Source organism: Pristis pectinata, chromosome 17 (genome assembly GCF_009764475.1).
Source record: "Pristis pectinata isolate sPriPec2 chromosome 17, sPriPec2.1.pri, whole genome shotgun sequence".
Lineage (NCBI taxonomy): Eukaryota > Metazoa > Chordata > Chondrichthyes > Rhinopristiformes > Pristidae > Pristis > Pristis pectinata.
Genome location: NC_067421.1, coordinates 8,923,467 through 8,939,885, shown reverse-complemented (window position 1 = coordinate 8,939,885; position 16,419 = coordinate 8,923,467). Strand labels below are relative to the sequence as shown.

Genomic DNA, 16,419 nt, shown 5'->3' with positions numbered 1-16,419 from the left:
TAATAAAGCTGTGCACTGCTTGAGTGGAGCGAAATCTTTATGGGGTCATCATTGATAAGGGAAGGAAGGGATTGAAGTAGGGCTGGGCTTGTAGCTCCACGAGGAAAATAAAAAGAAAACTTACCCGAGGAAGGTCCCCGACCTGAAATGTTAACTTGTTTCTCTTCCCACAGATGCTGCTTGGCTGGCTGAGTTCTTCCAGCATTTTCTGTTTTTGTTTCAGATTCCAGCATCTGCAGTTTTATTTCTTCCCCCCACCCCCAAGAAAATTTACACTTGCTCTTTTCATTCCCTTTCCCTTAACCACTCCCTGCAACTTCTCACACTGGCCGGCCAAGTTAAAACTGCAATCATTTCCCATTGAGGTCACCGAGTCCAGATTTGCTTTGTGTTGGGTGGGGGGGGGGGGGGGGGGGGGGGAGCGGAGAGAGAAAATGTTCTAGGCTTTGTGCATGTAATGCAGGCTACAAGTTGGGAGGTCCAGGGCAGATAAATAAAGTGGCAGTTTTCATCTGCCCAGCTCCTGTAAAGGTGGATGGAGTTAAAATCCACCAGGCTCAAGGATAGCTTCTATCCCACTGTTATAAGACTATTGAACAGTCCCCTAGTATGATAAAATGGGCTCTCAAGCTCACAATCTACCTCGTTATGACCTTGCACCTTATTGTCTGCCTGCACTTTCTCTCCAACTGTAACACTTCATTCTGCATTCTGTATTGTTTTACCCTGTACTACTTCAATGCACTGTGTAATGAATTGATCTGTATGAACTGTGTGCAAGACATGTTTTCACTGTACCTAGGTACTAGTGCCAATAATAAACCAATTCTAAATCATCTCATTTATTTGATGATACCTGCTTTAGTTCTCCAGGATTCCTCCTCCAGAGCAACGAGCAGCGAAGGCAGCACAAGCTTCACACCGTGTGCACTCAGATTTCGCATCACTGCCTTTGCAGTATCATCAGATGCCTGTGGGCAAAAAAGTTGCAGATATGGGTGTTACTTGAACTTGAGAACTATAGTGTGAAGCAAACAGCAGAGCAATGTTTCTATCATTGATTTCCTCCCACAAGAAAAGAGTAGTGATGTTGATTATCTGCAACCTTTACAAAGTTAATAAGAGTGTTGTTACTCGCATTTCATTTTGACCATTAAATGACCAGGCCACGCATACAGAAATAAAATAGGTATAGAAAAGAGGTTAGATATAAATGCAAGATGCACTGACCTCTCGGACATACTGGTTGCCATCACCAAAACACAAGAGCAAGTGAGGGAGCACGTGCACCACATATGGCTCGAAGAGTTTCCCCAGCATATTGCACAACATCTCAAAAGCAAACAGAGCACCTACGAAGGAACCAGTAACAGGAAGTAAATGGTTCTGCTGAGACTAAGGGGACACCAGTACTAAACACCTCAGGAGGAAAATGGGGACATTACCAGGCACTTTCTTGGCCAAGTGCTGTTAGGTTAAATGAGTTGTGCTTGTCTGTTATTCAGTTATTCAAAAATTAATCAATTCAGAATTATATTTAGTATTACATTATCACTTGAAAACAACAAAATGATTTCTGTGGTACTTATTAGTACTCAAGAAAATAGTGTAAAAATAATATGTTGAAACTTGGTGCAGACACTGAACTGTAAGAATAGGAGGCAGTCCCCGTGCCCCATTTTGGGTCACTATTAGCTCTGTGCCAGCCCACTTGCTGCCTTTTTCCAACATTCCTTCAATTTTTTTCTGATGATCTCTTCAACAATGATTAAAATCAGTTTCTACAAAAATTCCCGATTTTTAGAACCTTTGTGCAAAGGTTCTAACATTTCCCTTTGGGCTTCTAGGTGCTGATCCTAAATACAGGCCACTATGATACAAAATTACCAGACACATCAAGTAACCTTTCATTGTGTTCTGAACTACCTTCATAATTCCAAACATTTTTGTTCAACTAGTTTCCCTAAGCCCTCTCTATTCTATCAAAAAATGGTCTCTGATCAATGAAGCCACAGTAGTTGATGCAGGACTTTGACCACTTTGGACAAATGGACTTGTTTTTTTTTTGTTCTAGTTGTGTTCTTTCTTGTAAAAATTGTGTTTATGTTTTTCTTGTGAATGCTGCTTATATGATGCTATGTGCCTGTGATTGCTGCAAGATTTTCATTGCGCCTGTGCACACATGTACTTGCGCATATGACAATAAACTCGCCTTTGACTTTAATCAACAAATGCAAATGTGAAGAATTTTCACGTGCTTCAAAACTGGTCGATCATGCCTAGAGATTATAAAGATAGAAAGCAAACCCAAATTTACCCTACGGGCTGGATTAAACAAAAGACACCTTAAAATCTGTCTGATTAGTTTAATTGACAGGCCAATTAAAAGAAAAATAAAACTTCTGAGTCCACTGATAGAGGAACAGCTGTTGAACGGTGCCAACATTTCAAAACAAGGACTGAGGAAAATCAATCATCACTTTAGTATTATCACTGCTGTTTGTAATGCTGCTTAGATGATCATCTACAGGCAGAAAATGTCAATTAAAAAGCATTTGGAGCTGTCCCACTTGCAAAAGGTCTTTGATGTTGTGGATGGTGTCTCATCCATCATATCAACTGCTGTCATTCAGTGTGGATTTCAGAGGTTTAATCGTAGAAATAAGCAGATTCCCATCTCACCTTCCCTTCTCCGGAAGTTCTTCTTGTCCTGAATGGCATCTGTCAATGTCACCATTATTTCCTGCTGCTTCAGGGCGAGAATCCCTAATCCTTTTACCAGTCCAGCCAGTCCATACGCCGCCCCTTTCCGCTCAGCATATTTATCTGACTCCAGTAATAGCTGCAGCAGTTTCTGAACCATGCCAGCGGCATCATCTCTGATGGCAGGGACCAGTGGTGGCAGGCAGCTGGCCACTGACTCCTGAACCTACAAAACCAAACACACTCACTTCAACAGTGATCAGCTTACAGTGAGTCACAGAAGCCTGCAGTCATGGACAATTTCCAATCTTGTGAGTAAGTTTAGAATTATACAAGATAGTTGAGTCCTAAAGGTTTGACATCAGAAATATTACAAAAGCTTACATTGACATCTGTAAATCAATTCCCAATTGTAAATCTTTGAAGCAAAGAAAGAATGTGACTTTACTGAGCTCAGGATGTTGCAAAGTGCTTTACAATTAAAAACTTTCGAAGTGCGGTCACTGTTGCACTTACTGTCAGAGAGTTACAGCAGAAGCAGTGCCTCGAGCCCACTGAGTCTGTGTCGACCATTAACCACCCACTTAGACTAACCACAATTTTTTATTCTTCATTCTCATCAACACCCCCCTTATTCCACACCCCCAACATTCTTCCATTCACCAATATACTAGGGTCAATTTACAGTGAACAGTTAACCCACCAATCCTCACTTCTTTGGGATGTGGGATGAAACTGGAGCACCCAGAAGAAACCCATCTGGTCATAGGGAGAACATGCAAACAGCACCCAAGGTCGGGATTGACCAGAGTTTCTGGCGCTGAGAGATAGCAGGTCTACTAGCCGAGCAACTGTGCTGCCCTATTTTGCAGGCATCAAGGATCCAAAACCTGCAGAGTGATAATGACAAAATTATGTGATAGGAGAGATAAATTTCAGCTAGTGAGAACTCCCCTGATCTTCTTCGAATAACACCAAAGTCCTTTACACTCTCCTGAGTCAGCACATGGGTCTTTGTTTAACTTCTCATTGGGAAGTCAATAAATTGGATGGGGCAAGCAGGCGCCCATAGTGCTTTGTCGATCTTGTGATGCCGCGTCCAGAGTTGGAATTGGACCCCCAAGTGTGCTACAGAGGGAGTGTCATTATCCCAAACCTCTGGAAGTCATTTGGAACATTGGAGTACATGAGTACAATACCTGTTGGGATGGCGTTGAGAGTGCAGTGATGAGCTTTGCCACAATGGGTTTCACTTTGGGATCACTTTTATCCAAATGCTTTGCCAGAGAACCCATGAGAATGACCACACTTTGCCTCACAGCATCATAACTAGCATCATTAGGGGCATTTCTCAGGAATTCTTCAAACACTGGTAGGAGCGAAGTGACGTTATCCTGCAGGGGAAAGGGAACAGAAGGTCACTGGAAAGATTAGTAAAGTCTTAAAAGTCACTGTTAGATAAGATCATAAATTTACAGCATTAAAGGAGGCCATTCATCCCACTGTCTATAAACTGGGCAGAACTGGCTTGCATTTATTAAACAATCCTCACAACTTAAAAAAAATATTTAACAAAGAGAAGGCACCAAACAGAAAAAGGAGATGATTTGGAAAGACCCCAAAGGCACACCCTATAAAAGACTTTTGGAACCAGTGAATGAGGTTTCAGGGGTAGGGGCAACTGGCCAGAAAGTTTGCAAACATGTTTGCAATCCACTAACCAATTATATTAATTCCTTCTTTAAAAGTTTTGTGAAATTCTTCCAAAATATCTTCTGAAATTTCAAGAAATTTAAACCAGAGAGTTTGCAAGTTCATTTTTCAACTATTTCTGGTGCATAAAGCAATGAACTATGGTATTCTCAAATAAGCTGTTGCAACATATACCCCATTCCTTTATTTCCAGTAAAGTATTTTCCTTCTACTATCCCATTAACTAGGATATTTTAAAGAACACCTCAGCCACAAGGGACTGGTGTCATTTCATGATTCACTTAGTCAAATTATTTGAAGTACTCCCTACTCCTCAGAAGCAACCCTCACCAAACGATCTCCTTGAATGAAGGCAAGCTGAGTTGCATAGCGTTCTTTCATTACCTCAACATCCCAAAGCACTTACAGCCAATTAAATATTACTAAAGTGTGGTGACTTGGCAACAGCCAATTTGCATTGAATAGTCCCAAACTACAATGTGATTAATGGAACAATTGATTTTCTTTAAACAATATATAATTGACATCAGCTAAGGGGCAAATGTTGGTCAGAACAGCCTTGCTGTTGATCAGATTGTGGCTTGGGAACATTTACTGTCATGTGTGGAAGCAGTTTAATGTCTCATCTGAAATACAGCACTTCTAACACAGCATCTCTTCAGCAGAGCTAAAGACTGTCAGCCTAGATTGCCAAGCTCAGGTGCTTCCAGTCCTCTGCTTCAGAGCCAAAGTTCTCTGAAATGAGGCATAGCTGACCCTCCCACTAAGATCTGTGGCTCCACAGCAGCGCAATATGTCCATTCTTGAAAGATGATTGGTCAATCATTATTTAATCACTAACATTTGTACACTATGAATCCAATGCATTTGAAGCCACGTAAAGCTGTGGTTACTTCATGCAGCAACTAACCTTTCCATGGGTGTTAAGTGCAGCCAGAGCTGCATCCAACATGCATTTTCTGACCTCAGGGTGGCGGTCATTCAAGGCTTCAGGCACATAGAATTGGAATAGCAGCTTGACCTGTGATCCATCAAAATACTCGGAGAGTTTGTTCAAAGCCAGAGCAATTCCACACCTGCAGAAGAGCAAGCACTCCATTACAAACTTTACCCACACGTCAAAAATACCCAGGAGATACTGTACAAGGTAACTGGTGCCACGTAGATCCGAGAGCCCTTGGTTTCACTGTAACTGTTGGATAAAGTGAAGGACGGGGAACCAGCAGGGAGGCCAAAAATGGCTTTTGGTTTAGCGAGAAGAACAAACACAAGCCGACCTCCAGCGGATGGTACACGTGTGCATAGAAATTGAGGATTGGCTCAGCAACAGTTGCTACTTTGGTCAAGTAAATTTGGCCATTTGGATGAGATCCTGGAGGGAAACTGTCATTGATGGAACACCATCTTCATATTCCCTACAAGGTGCACAGTATCACAAATGCCACCATTACTTTGTGGCTGGTGGTCAAGACCCCATGACTTCACAATGAACAATGCAAAGGCTACAGCCCAACATATAAAGGAGTTATGAACCAGAAGCCTATTTGTAAGTCTACTTATTTACAAGTTGGAATGTGATTCTTAATTTCAACACCTGGTGTCACTGACCCTGCCAAGAGGCAATACCGATTCAAAATAGAGTCCCTGACCAACCGTCAGTTATGGCAGGGCTTACATGCCATAACAGGCTACAAGACGAAGTCAGGCTGCATAGCTAACAACAGCACATCCCTTCCTGATGAATTTAACGCATTCTATGCGAGTTTTGAACAAAAGGGAAGTGGATTGTCACCATCCACCCTTACAGCCTCCAATGCAGCTGAACCTGTGATCACAGTGGAGGACATAAGATCAGTCTTCCGGAGAGTGAACACGAGAAAAGCACCTGGCCTAGATGGTGTCCCAGGCCATGTGCTCAGATCTTGTGCTGATCAGCTGGCAGAAGTATTTGCGGACATATTTAACCTCTCCCTGCTTCAATCTCAGGTTCCCACCTGTTTTAAGAAGACCACTGAAGACCAATACTGAAGAAAAACAAGGTAACATGCCTCAATGACTACCAACCAGTGGCTCTGGCATCCACCATCATGAAGTGCTCTGAGACGTTGGTCACGGCACGCATCAACTCCAGCCTACCAGACAGCCTGGACCCATTGCAGTTCGCCTATTGCCAAAACAGGTCTACAGCGGATGCTATTTCCCTGGCCCTACACTCAGCTCTGGAGCATCTGGACAGTAAAGGCACATACGTTAGACTATTGTTTATTGACTGCAGCTCTGCCTTCAATACAATAATCCCAAGTAAGCTTGTCACCAAACTCCGAGACCTAGGACTCAACACCTCCCTCTGTAACTGGATCCTTGATTTTCTAACAAACAGACCACAATCAGTGAGGATAGGCAGCAATACCTCCACAGCATGATTATTCTCAACACTGGTGCCCCACAAGGATGCGTCCTCAGCCCTCTACTCTACTCCCTATACACTCATGACTGTGGCCAGAATCTGCTCTAACTTCATCTACAAGTTCACAGATGATACCACCGTTGTAGGCTGCATCTCAAACAGCGATGAGTCGGAGTACAGGAAGGAGATAGAGCACTTAGTGGAATGATGTCATGACAACAACCTTTCCCTCACTGTCAACAAAAGAGTTGGTGATTGACTTCAGGAAAGGGGGCAGAGTACCTGCACCTGTCTACATCAATGGTGCTGAGGTTGAGAGGGTTGAGAGTTTCAAGTTCCTGGGAGTGAACATCACCAACAGCCTGTCCTGGTCTAATCACCTAGATGCCACAGCCAAGAAAGCTCACCAGTGCCTCTACTTCTTCAGGAGGCTAAGGAAATTTGGTATGTCCCCTTTGACTCTCACCAACTTTTACCGATGCACCATAGAAAGCATCCTATCTGGATGTATCACGGCTTGGTACGGCAACTGCTCTGCCCAGGACCGCAAGAAACTGCAGAGAGTTGTGGACACAGCCCAGCACATAACGGACACCAGTCTCCCCTCCTTGGACTCTGTCTTTACCTCGTTGTCTTGGTGAACCAGCCAGCATAATCAAAGACCCCACCCACCCGGAACATTCTCTCTTCTTCCATCGGGTAGAAGATACAGGAGCCTGAGGGCATGTACCACCAGACTTAAGAACAGCTTCTACCCCACTGTGGTAAGACTATTGAACGGTTCCCTTATACAATGAGATGGACTATGACCTCACGATCTACCTTGTTGTGACCTTGCACCTTATTGCACTGCACTTTCTCTGTAGCTGTGACACTTTGTACTGTTATTGTTTTTACTTGTACTACATCAATGCACTCTGTACTAACTCAATGTAACTGCACTGTAATGAATTGACCTGTACGATCAGTACGCAAGACAAGTTTTTCACTGTATCAAGGTACAAGTGACAATAATAAACCAATACCAATACCCTGCCTCCGAGCCTGGTGTTGCTGATATGCCCTCAGTGGCCAGGGTCAGTTACTTAATCCTTTGCATATTTACCTTTGCTTCCAATTAAATCTCTAAACTAAACTCAAGATGTTACAGCAAGGATTTCACTAAGTTGTCACAATCTGTTTGTTCACTTTTATTTTTAAATTGCGATGTGTTGAAGCTTCAATGCAAACTTCCACACTTATGAATGGCTGAAGCATAAAAGGACAGCACTTCAGCTGTTTGGAAGTGCAGGTGTTTGTATGTCAGGGTATACTTGGACTTCACTGCACGGACTGAAAGCTTAGATAGCTAGAGATAGGGAATAAGTGCTGGCCTTGGCAATGATGTCCACATGCCAAGAATTAACATACAAAAATAAATTCCAGTTCAGATTGAGGTCAGGGAACAGGAGGGTACATGAAGGGCAGCAAGGAGGGATGATGGAAGAAGAAATGGCTTTGCACATTAGCCACCCTTCACAATCAAACACTGTACCTGGCTTCCCACTGATCAGGTGGGGATTCGGATATTACTCGACCAAGGGCATCCAACACAGGAGGTGGCCTCTGCACAAAACAAATAGATTTATCAGCAATTGAATGCCAAACATTGACAGGCACTCAAAGAATGAATGTGAGAAATCATGTTCCAATGAATAACTTTTCTTCCTCCTTTTAATCATACAAAATGATAGCTTAAATGCATTGCAGTCTGGTCTAGACAATAAGCAGCTCCTGTGAGCTTAACGATACAAATGAGGCTATATTTGTGAAGCATCAAATTTCTACCTTTCTCATTGTTTATCTTCTACATGTCTCTCTCATACCAATGTCAATACATGTTTCATGTTTTAGAAATGCAGAAACATCTCCATGTTTCTCCATCTCTAAAAGTTTAGGGAAGGAGTAATGAAAAGGAGCATGAAACATTTAAATTCACCCTACGATACCTGTTCATTACATCTCACAATATTTTCATTTCTTCTTAGCATGCTTGACTCCTGACAGGCTACAAATCTTTCCTCACTGATGTGCTTCCCCTTCCCAACTGTACTTGTACCAGCATCACCCAAAAGAAACTGAATTTGATTTGGAAAGAACTGACCACACGCAAAATTCAATTCCCCCCTTTCGGTTCTTTACATAATTCAGTAAGCAAAGAAAACCAAGGAATTTCCCTTTCCAAATGCGGACAAAGAGCTGTTGCATTCTTTTTCTACATTTTCCTCAAGTGAGCTTACATAAAGTTTCTCCTGGTAAATTTCAATAAGTTTAGCCATCACTTCAGCAGCCTGCTGCTGATACTGTGCCACGGCTTTGGACAGTGCTTCCGCTCCTGCTTGGCGTATTGCTTCCTCATGATATATCACATCCTTAATCAGCTGTGAGCAAAGGTTTGGCTGCAACTCCAGTCCCATGGTGTCCCACAACCTGAAACAAAAGGGATTACAGAAGAACAGTTAGATGGACAATGTGGAGAGTTCCACAGTGTAGTTTGATGCAAAGCCCTAACAATCAGGGTGTAGAAATAGCTAAGTCTTAACTACATCAATTTTCTTTGGGCAATTTAATTGCCTCCTAGAAGTATTAACTCTCCAACTCAATGATGACACTACCCTCGCTCTGCATACCTCCACTGCCATACAAATGACTGTATTCTTTACTAATATTTACACCTTGAACAAAATCTGCTACTTAAAAATAAAATTTTCAGCATCCTAAATACTATACTTAAAATAATATGTCAAACAGTTTTCCAAATCACAAATCTTTTATATGGAACAAAATTAGTCATAGAATTTATGGTGCACCATTTATACCCAAAGGGCATCCAAGTACTTCAGTCATTTCCACACTTTTCAAAACGCAATCCCTGCTGTAATACAAGAGGGAGCAGCTAATTTTCACTAACCATCTCCAATAAACAGCAATGAGAATAATTAAATCAGATTTAATGTTGATTGAGGAAAAACTATTGTCATCTCGGACAGAGCCAATAACTTCCTTCCTCCTCTTCAAACTCGTGCCATGGGATCTTCTACAACCAGCTGAGAGAACAAAGTTTACTATCTCTTCTAGAAGAAGACATCCCCAAAGTTGACATTTCCTCAACTGCACTGAAAACCACAATGGCACAAGGAAAAACAAAACCATAAAACCATAATGACTTCTTGCAACTGGAGGATGGATAACAAATTGGTTTAAGACATACTCAATGTTAGCAAAAGGTCAGCCTTGTTACTTTTACCTAGTAAAGATAGACTATCGAACATCTAGGTGAGGAAATATTAAGTCATGAATACTCTTGTCCTAAAATATTGCTACATATTATAATAGGTAGCAAGTAAACTAGTCCTTGCTTTTTAGCTTGCAGTCTGCTCTCATCATCCACATCAAACTGGGAAACCCAAAGTCTGCGCAGTAGTTTCAATCCATTCTTCTCATCACTGTCGGGTGTGGGGAGCACCATGTTCATCTCCAACAATCCCTGCAAAACAGAGGCACAAGATAACTTCCACCATCTACAAAACCTCCCTTAAACCTCAAAAGAACAAATTGCAGGACCTTAGGTCAGTGGGAGCAGCACTTACACAGCGTCAAAGTCTGCAAGTTCAGATCCAATTTCTGAGACCCAAGCACAAAATCCAAGGTGACGTGCATATTGAGGATGTTGTCACCATGGTGGAATCTAAGAGTATGCAACTCAGCTGGGTGCAAATGATCCAATAGCACTACATTAAATTTTTCCAGCTCTGGAGCATGTGTGCTGTCACAGAAGATTGGATAGTGTGCCGTTGTTTCCTTTGGAACAGAGAAGGCTGAGGTAAAATTTTAGTGCGATGCACTAAGTTCAAGCAGACTCGTGCAATTTGGTTGGGAAGGTCCTATTCCCCTTCACAGAAAGGTAAATAACAGGGATTAGTGGGAGTGGGGAGCAACACAAGCTTAAAGTTAATTGTTAAAGCAATCGAAAGGAGAAGTTCTTTCCCCACCCAGAAAATGGTAGATTGTCACTGAGCTCGAAATGGTGAGATTTGATGGTGTTTCTGCCTCTATGTGGTACTTGGTTGAGTGTTTTGGAGGGCAGAACAGGCAAGAGAATTCTGTAATCTATCAGGCAGTTTCTGCCTCTATGTGGTACTTGGTTGAGTGTTTTGGAGGGCAGAACAGGCAAGAGAATTCTGTAATCTATGAGGCAGTGGAACAAGAACTGGCGAATGCAGTTGGATAGTTTTTTTTGCACAGTGGGCATGGTTTGAATAACCTCCCTCTTTGCTCTAAATTTCTGATTCTATGATTATGGGAGGGAACACCTGAGTGTGGGCCCTGCGTGACTAATGGCACAACTTTCTCCGAGGATTGAATTGAGGGGATGCTGCAGAAGAAATCCAAGTCATTTTTATCTGCGTTTCAATACAAGAAGGAAGAATGCCAAGTTACAGGCCTTTTGTGTTCCCCCACAATCTAACGTTGTAGCTGTAGTTGCAGAGATTCTTCCTAATCTTTCACTCTCCACCATTTCTTATGCCTCCCTGCTGTGACTTTGAGCATTTTTCATCCACAGTGATTGTTTAGTGCGTTCATAACTCTATTCCATTCTCTGTATTATTGCAAGCAAAGTCTTACAGAAGATAATAGATGAGGAATAGTCTAGCATTGGAGACCTGCCCTGCCAATCTTGTCAAGACCACATGAGCAGCAGAGAAAGGACTTGCACTGGAGCATCTGAAAATGCACTTCAGCCAATGAAAAGCACTCCTACTTTACATTTTAGCAATAAGAGAAGTGAGCAGCTGATCTGTGTACAGCTGCCTTCCACAAATAGCATTCTCATGTTGACCAGACCATCCATTCTAATGATGGTTGAGTGATAACTGGATGGGACCCCAGGAGGATTCTTCCTGCTGCACTCAGAGTAATTTCTCGGACTTAATTGACGTAAAGCACTTTAGGATGTCCTGAGACTTTTCCTTTCTTTTTTGAACAGGTTATGTGAGAGGTTATGGGTGTGAATCACAAACCAATGAGGATGGATGTTCAAGAGGCCAGAGGTGAAAGAATGCAGAATCCTAACATGGTAAGAGGTAGAGAATATTACAGGGTTAGGGAATGACGAGGCCACGGAGGGATCTGAATCCAAGAGGATTTTAAACGATGCATAGAAGACAAGGAACCAACGCAGCTGCCCCACTCTCCATTGGTTTATCAACGTTAATGAACAGAACCTATTAAAGTTTTGTTACCCTTAGAGCAGCATCCCGCACTGCAGAACACGGTGACAGCAGAGCTTGCAACAGGACGTCAATCTCTTCCTGTTCAGCATATGCACATCCTTCCTCGCCACTGCTGCTGGCACACAAGGATGTCAGAGTATTTGAAGCCAGTACCTAAAGAACAGATAGGATTTTAAAATGTCACAAATTAACTGGAATTCAAATTTTCCTCTTTCCATCTACTTGCTGCTTTTCCATGGTCATGAACATGTACACTATTTGCAGAATTTGGAGATCAAACACGGAAGATGATGGCACTGTTTTAAAGTGGCTTGTGGAATCTTGCATGCAAGTCCACCCAACTATACCATGTATCAGGTCGATCACATGGCAAAGTGTTATCTGTTAAGTAGTAACAAAAAATTTAATACTTTAAATATTCATGCTTTCCAAGGACAAAGGTATTTGAGAGAACAGGAGCCTGGGATTAGAAGTGGAGGACAGGTAAAATTTTGAATGAGTACTTTGCATTTATCTTTATGGGAGAAGGGACAATAAGGATTGACGTGAAAGAAAGAATGCAAAGTGCTGGAATCATTTAGAAGTGGATCAAATGCATCTTAGCTGCTTAAAAAGCAGCAAAGCAACAAACCGAGCAATCTCTGAATATATTCTTCCAATGCTCGTTGGCTACAAGTGAGTGGTGGAAAATTGTTTATATGGTTCTGCCGTTAAAATGGGATAAACCAAATAACTGTAGGCCAGTCTGCCTGACATCAGTAGCGGCAACATTGTTGGGAAAAATTCAGAGTAACAGCATAAATCAGCTTTTAACAAGAACTGTCCTGAACAGGGACACTCAACAAGGATTTGTTAAGGTAAGGCCCTTTTTGACTTATTTAAATTAATATTTTTGAGATAACCAGGGTGCTGATGAGAATATCTGATATAGTATACATGAGACAACTGGCTGAATCCAACACGGGAGATTAACCTAAAAGACAAATGGGATCCAAGGAAAAGTGACAGTTCAATCAAAAATTGCTCTGCTCAATGCAAAAGTCAGTGACAGAGGCACTGATTAGGCCTTTCTTATGGGATATGCAAACCCATTATATTCAAGAACAGAGATCAATATTAAGAAATTTAACAATGGCATCAAAACTGGCCGCATAGTTCAAGACATTTTCCAGTGAAGAAAATGGGTGGGGCTGTCAAATCTAGAATTCCTGGGCAAAGTACATAGAGGGTAACACAAGGTAGACAAAAAAGGAAGCTTACATCAGGCATAAGTACTTAACGCAGAAGAAAGACTGAATATAGGAAGTTTGGAATGAAATTAAAAGGGGAAGTAGGAAAGCAAGGAGCATGAGGAAAAATACTGGGAAGTTAAAGCATCTTTGGATTTTCTTTGATTTAAGTAGAAAAAGAGCAAAGATAACTATTGGAACAGATTAGAAACCAAAAAAAAATCCACGTTCAAGGTTCTTCATAAATACTTTCAGATGAATGGTGACAATGTTGTACTTATGGAAGAAGTGTGTAAAATATTGCATGGGATGAGTATAGTGAAAGAGGAAGTATTAAAAGTCTGGGCATCTTTGAGAGTGACTTAATTGTCAGTCTTGAATGAAGGACATTTCCAAGCTGTTAAAAAGGAAGGAAATGGCAAAGATTTTGTTCATTATTCCTCAATGCTTCCTGGAAGAAGAATGGAAGACTGCTCACATTACACTGTTGTTTCAAGGGGGAGGAAGGGAGATACCAAGCAATTAGATGCCATTTAGTTTAGCTTCTGTGATGGGCAAATTATTGGAATCATTTCTGAGGGACAATACAAACCTTCAGTTAAAAAGACAGATTAACCAAAGACTGTCAGCATGTAACTGTGAAGGGAAGGTTGTGTTTGGCTAATTTTGACCGAGTTTTGTGAGGAAGTATCAAGGATGGTCAATGAGGGTAATGTGATTGATGCAGTCTGCTCGAATATTAGCAAGTCTTTCCACAAGGTCCCACATGGTCAAAAAAGAAAAGGCCTATGGGATCCAAGACCAGCTCAGTGGCAGGAAGCAGACAGCAATGAGTGACTGGTGTCTTGTGACTGGAAGGCTGTTATTGCAGGACTGACCATTCAGACACTTCTTGCAGTTTATATTAAAGGCTTAGATTTAAATGCTGGAGGCTTGATAAAGACGTCTGAAGATGATACAAGAATTGGCTGTATGGTTTACCATGAGCAGGAAAGCTTTAGATATAGAGGGTCTGGTCAGCTGGGCAGCAAAGTGGAAAATGGAATTTAATCCGGACTCAGGTAATGCATTTAGTGAGGTGCAACAAGGCAAAATAATATCCAATAAGGAGGATATTGAGAAGTTTGGGGGGACAGAAGGATCTTGCAGCATATAGCCACAGATATTTAAAAGGAGCAGGAGACATCAAAAAGGTGGTTCAAAAGAGGATTCCCTTTATTAACTGAATGTTGGGGAGGTTATGCTGGAAACCATATGCAACACTTGGTCACTGTATATAGTTCTGGTCACGACATTACAACAAAGGTGCTATTGCATGGGGCAAGGCGTGGAGGAGATTTAAGGATGTTGCCTGGACTTGGAAGCCTAAATAAAAAGTATCTACCTCTGTCAGAAGAGAATCAAAAAACTGGGGTGGGTAGAGATTTAAAGTAATTAGTGAAAGGATTAGAAGGGAGATTAGGAAAATTATTTTTAATTAAGAGACTTGATCTGATCTGAACGTCACAGTTTGAAAGGGTGGTAGAAACAGAAGCATTCATCACATTGAAAAAGTTCAGGAATATGTACTTGAAGAGCTGTGACCTACAGGGCCGTGAACCTAGTGCTAGAAGGTGGGACCTTTTTTTGACTGACAAATACACAAGGAGGCCTCCTTGTGTATCAAAAATTTTATATAATTCCATTTTGGGCAACAGCAAGATATCAATGGACTAAAGCGAGCTCACAGTGGAAAACAGAATTCAATGCAGTGAAGTATGAGGTAATGCATTTACATAGGGCAAATGAGGCAAAGGCAGCACGATAAACCGTAGAATATTAAGAGACATGTTCGTTAGCAGAGGAACCTTGGAATCATGTACCCAAATCCTTAACAATAGCAAGTCAGATAAATAATTTGTTTAAGGAGGCTAAGGATAACCTGCCTTTATTAGGTGAGGCATAGCAGACAAGAACAGCAAGGTCATGCCAGATGTGTGTAAAATATTAGTTAGGGCACACCTGGAGTACTGTGTACAATTCAGATTACGACTCTACTGTGAGGGTGTGGTGGAGGAGATCTGAGGATGTTCCCAGGGCTGTAGAATTATGGACATTTGATGAGGCTAATTAAGTTGTGATCATTTCCCTCAGAAGAAAGGAGATGGAGGGGAGAATTAATCAGGTCTTAGGCAGGGTAAATAGAAAACCCTACAGAAATATCAGTAACTAGGAGGCATAGATTTAAATTAAGTGATAGAATGATTATAGCTGACGAAAAATTAATTCATTAACAAGCAGTGGGGGTCCTGAAATGATGCTGGAGACAGAAAGATATCTTTAATACTAACCATCTTTAAAATATACTGAGATGAGCTCTCTAAGAACCTAACTTGCAAGGCTATGGGTCCAAGAATTGGGAAGAGAGATTAATCCAAAGTCTAATTTTGGCCTTCATGGACACAATGGGCTGTGCTGCAAATTTCTATGATTTTAAGCTATTCCCTCAACTTAATGAAAGCATCATGAACCTGCTTCAAAGAGTTGTGGATTCAAGCTGGACTCCGAGGAACAGAATCAGGGGAGACACTAAATTCACAATAGAGATAATGAGTGCATGAATAATAGAACACAACAGCATGTAATTGTTCTGCTTATTTGAAAGGAGGTCTTATCTGCTTGTCTAGCTTGCTGTAGAAAGTCCCAAAGCACTTTGCTGACAATACAAGGGGAGATTTTCCTGAAATTTTGGCAAAAATTTTAACCAACATTACTGAACCAGATACCTGATCATTTATCTCACACTTTTTGTAGAACCTTATGTATAAATCAGCTCCTTTGATTCCTGTAATATAACAGTGACTATTGTATGTGGACTTCAAGAGAATAAAGTTGCAGGGTCATGGATTTAAAAGCAAAATTAGGAATTTCTTTCAAGTAAGTTAAAAAAAAAGGCCAAATGGCCTTCTACCCCACTTAGAAATATTTCATTGGCTGCCAATCTGTGAACATCTGCAAATCAGGAAAGGCATTTCTTTGTTTACAATTCTAACCTCTATCAAGCATAAGCATTACAAACACTTGATATGTACTGAATTACAGAAAATTGTCTCCA

General features: G+C 41.4%; 1 protein-coding gene across 1 annotated transcript in view; it reads right to left on the bottom strand.

Annotated features, from left to right (window-relative positions):
• Window positions 1–16,419, bottom strand: part of gcn1 (GCN1 activator of EIF2AK4) — a 112,826-nt gene that overhangs the window by 46,904 nt on the left and 49,503 nt on the right. The window contains exons 28-36 of the mRNA XM_052031982.1: window positions 12,106–12,249; window positions 10,222–10,349; window positions 9,103–9,292; window positions 8,358–8,428; window positions 5,327–5,492; window positions 3,903–4,097; window positions 2,683–2,929; window positions 1,231–1,352; window positions 857–971 (exon numbers count right to left, since the gene is read on the bottom strand). Of these exons, the coding sequence (XP_051887942.1) occupies window positions 857–971; window positions 1,231–1,352; window positions 2,683–2,929; window positions 3,903–4,097; window positions 5,327–5,492; window positions 8,358–8,428; window positions 9,103–9,292; window positions 10,222–10,349; window positions 12,106–12,249 (1,378 nt within the window). The remainder of the gene's footprint in view (window positions 1–856; window positions 972–1,230; window positions 1,353–2,682; window positions 2,930–3,902; window positions 4,098–5,326; window positions 5,493–8,357; window positions 8,429–9,102; window positions 9,293–10,221; window positions 10,350–12,105; window positions 12,250–16,419) is intronic.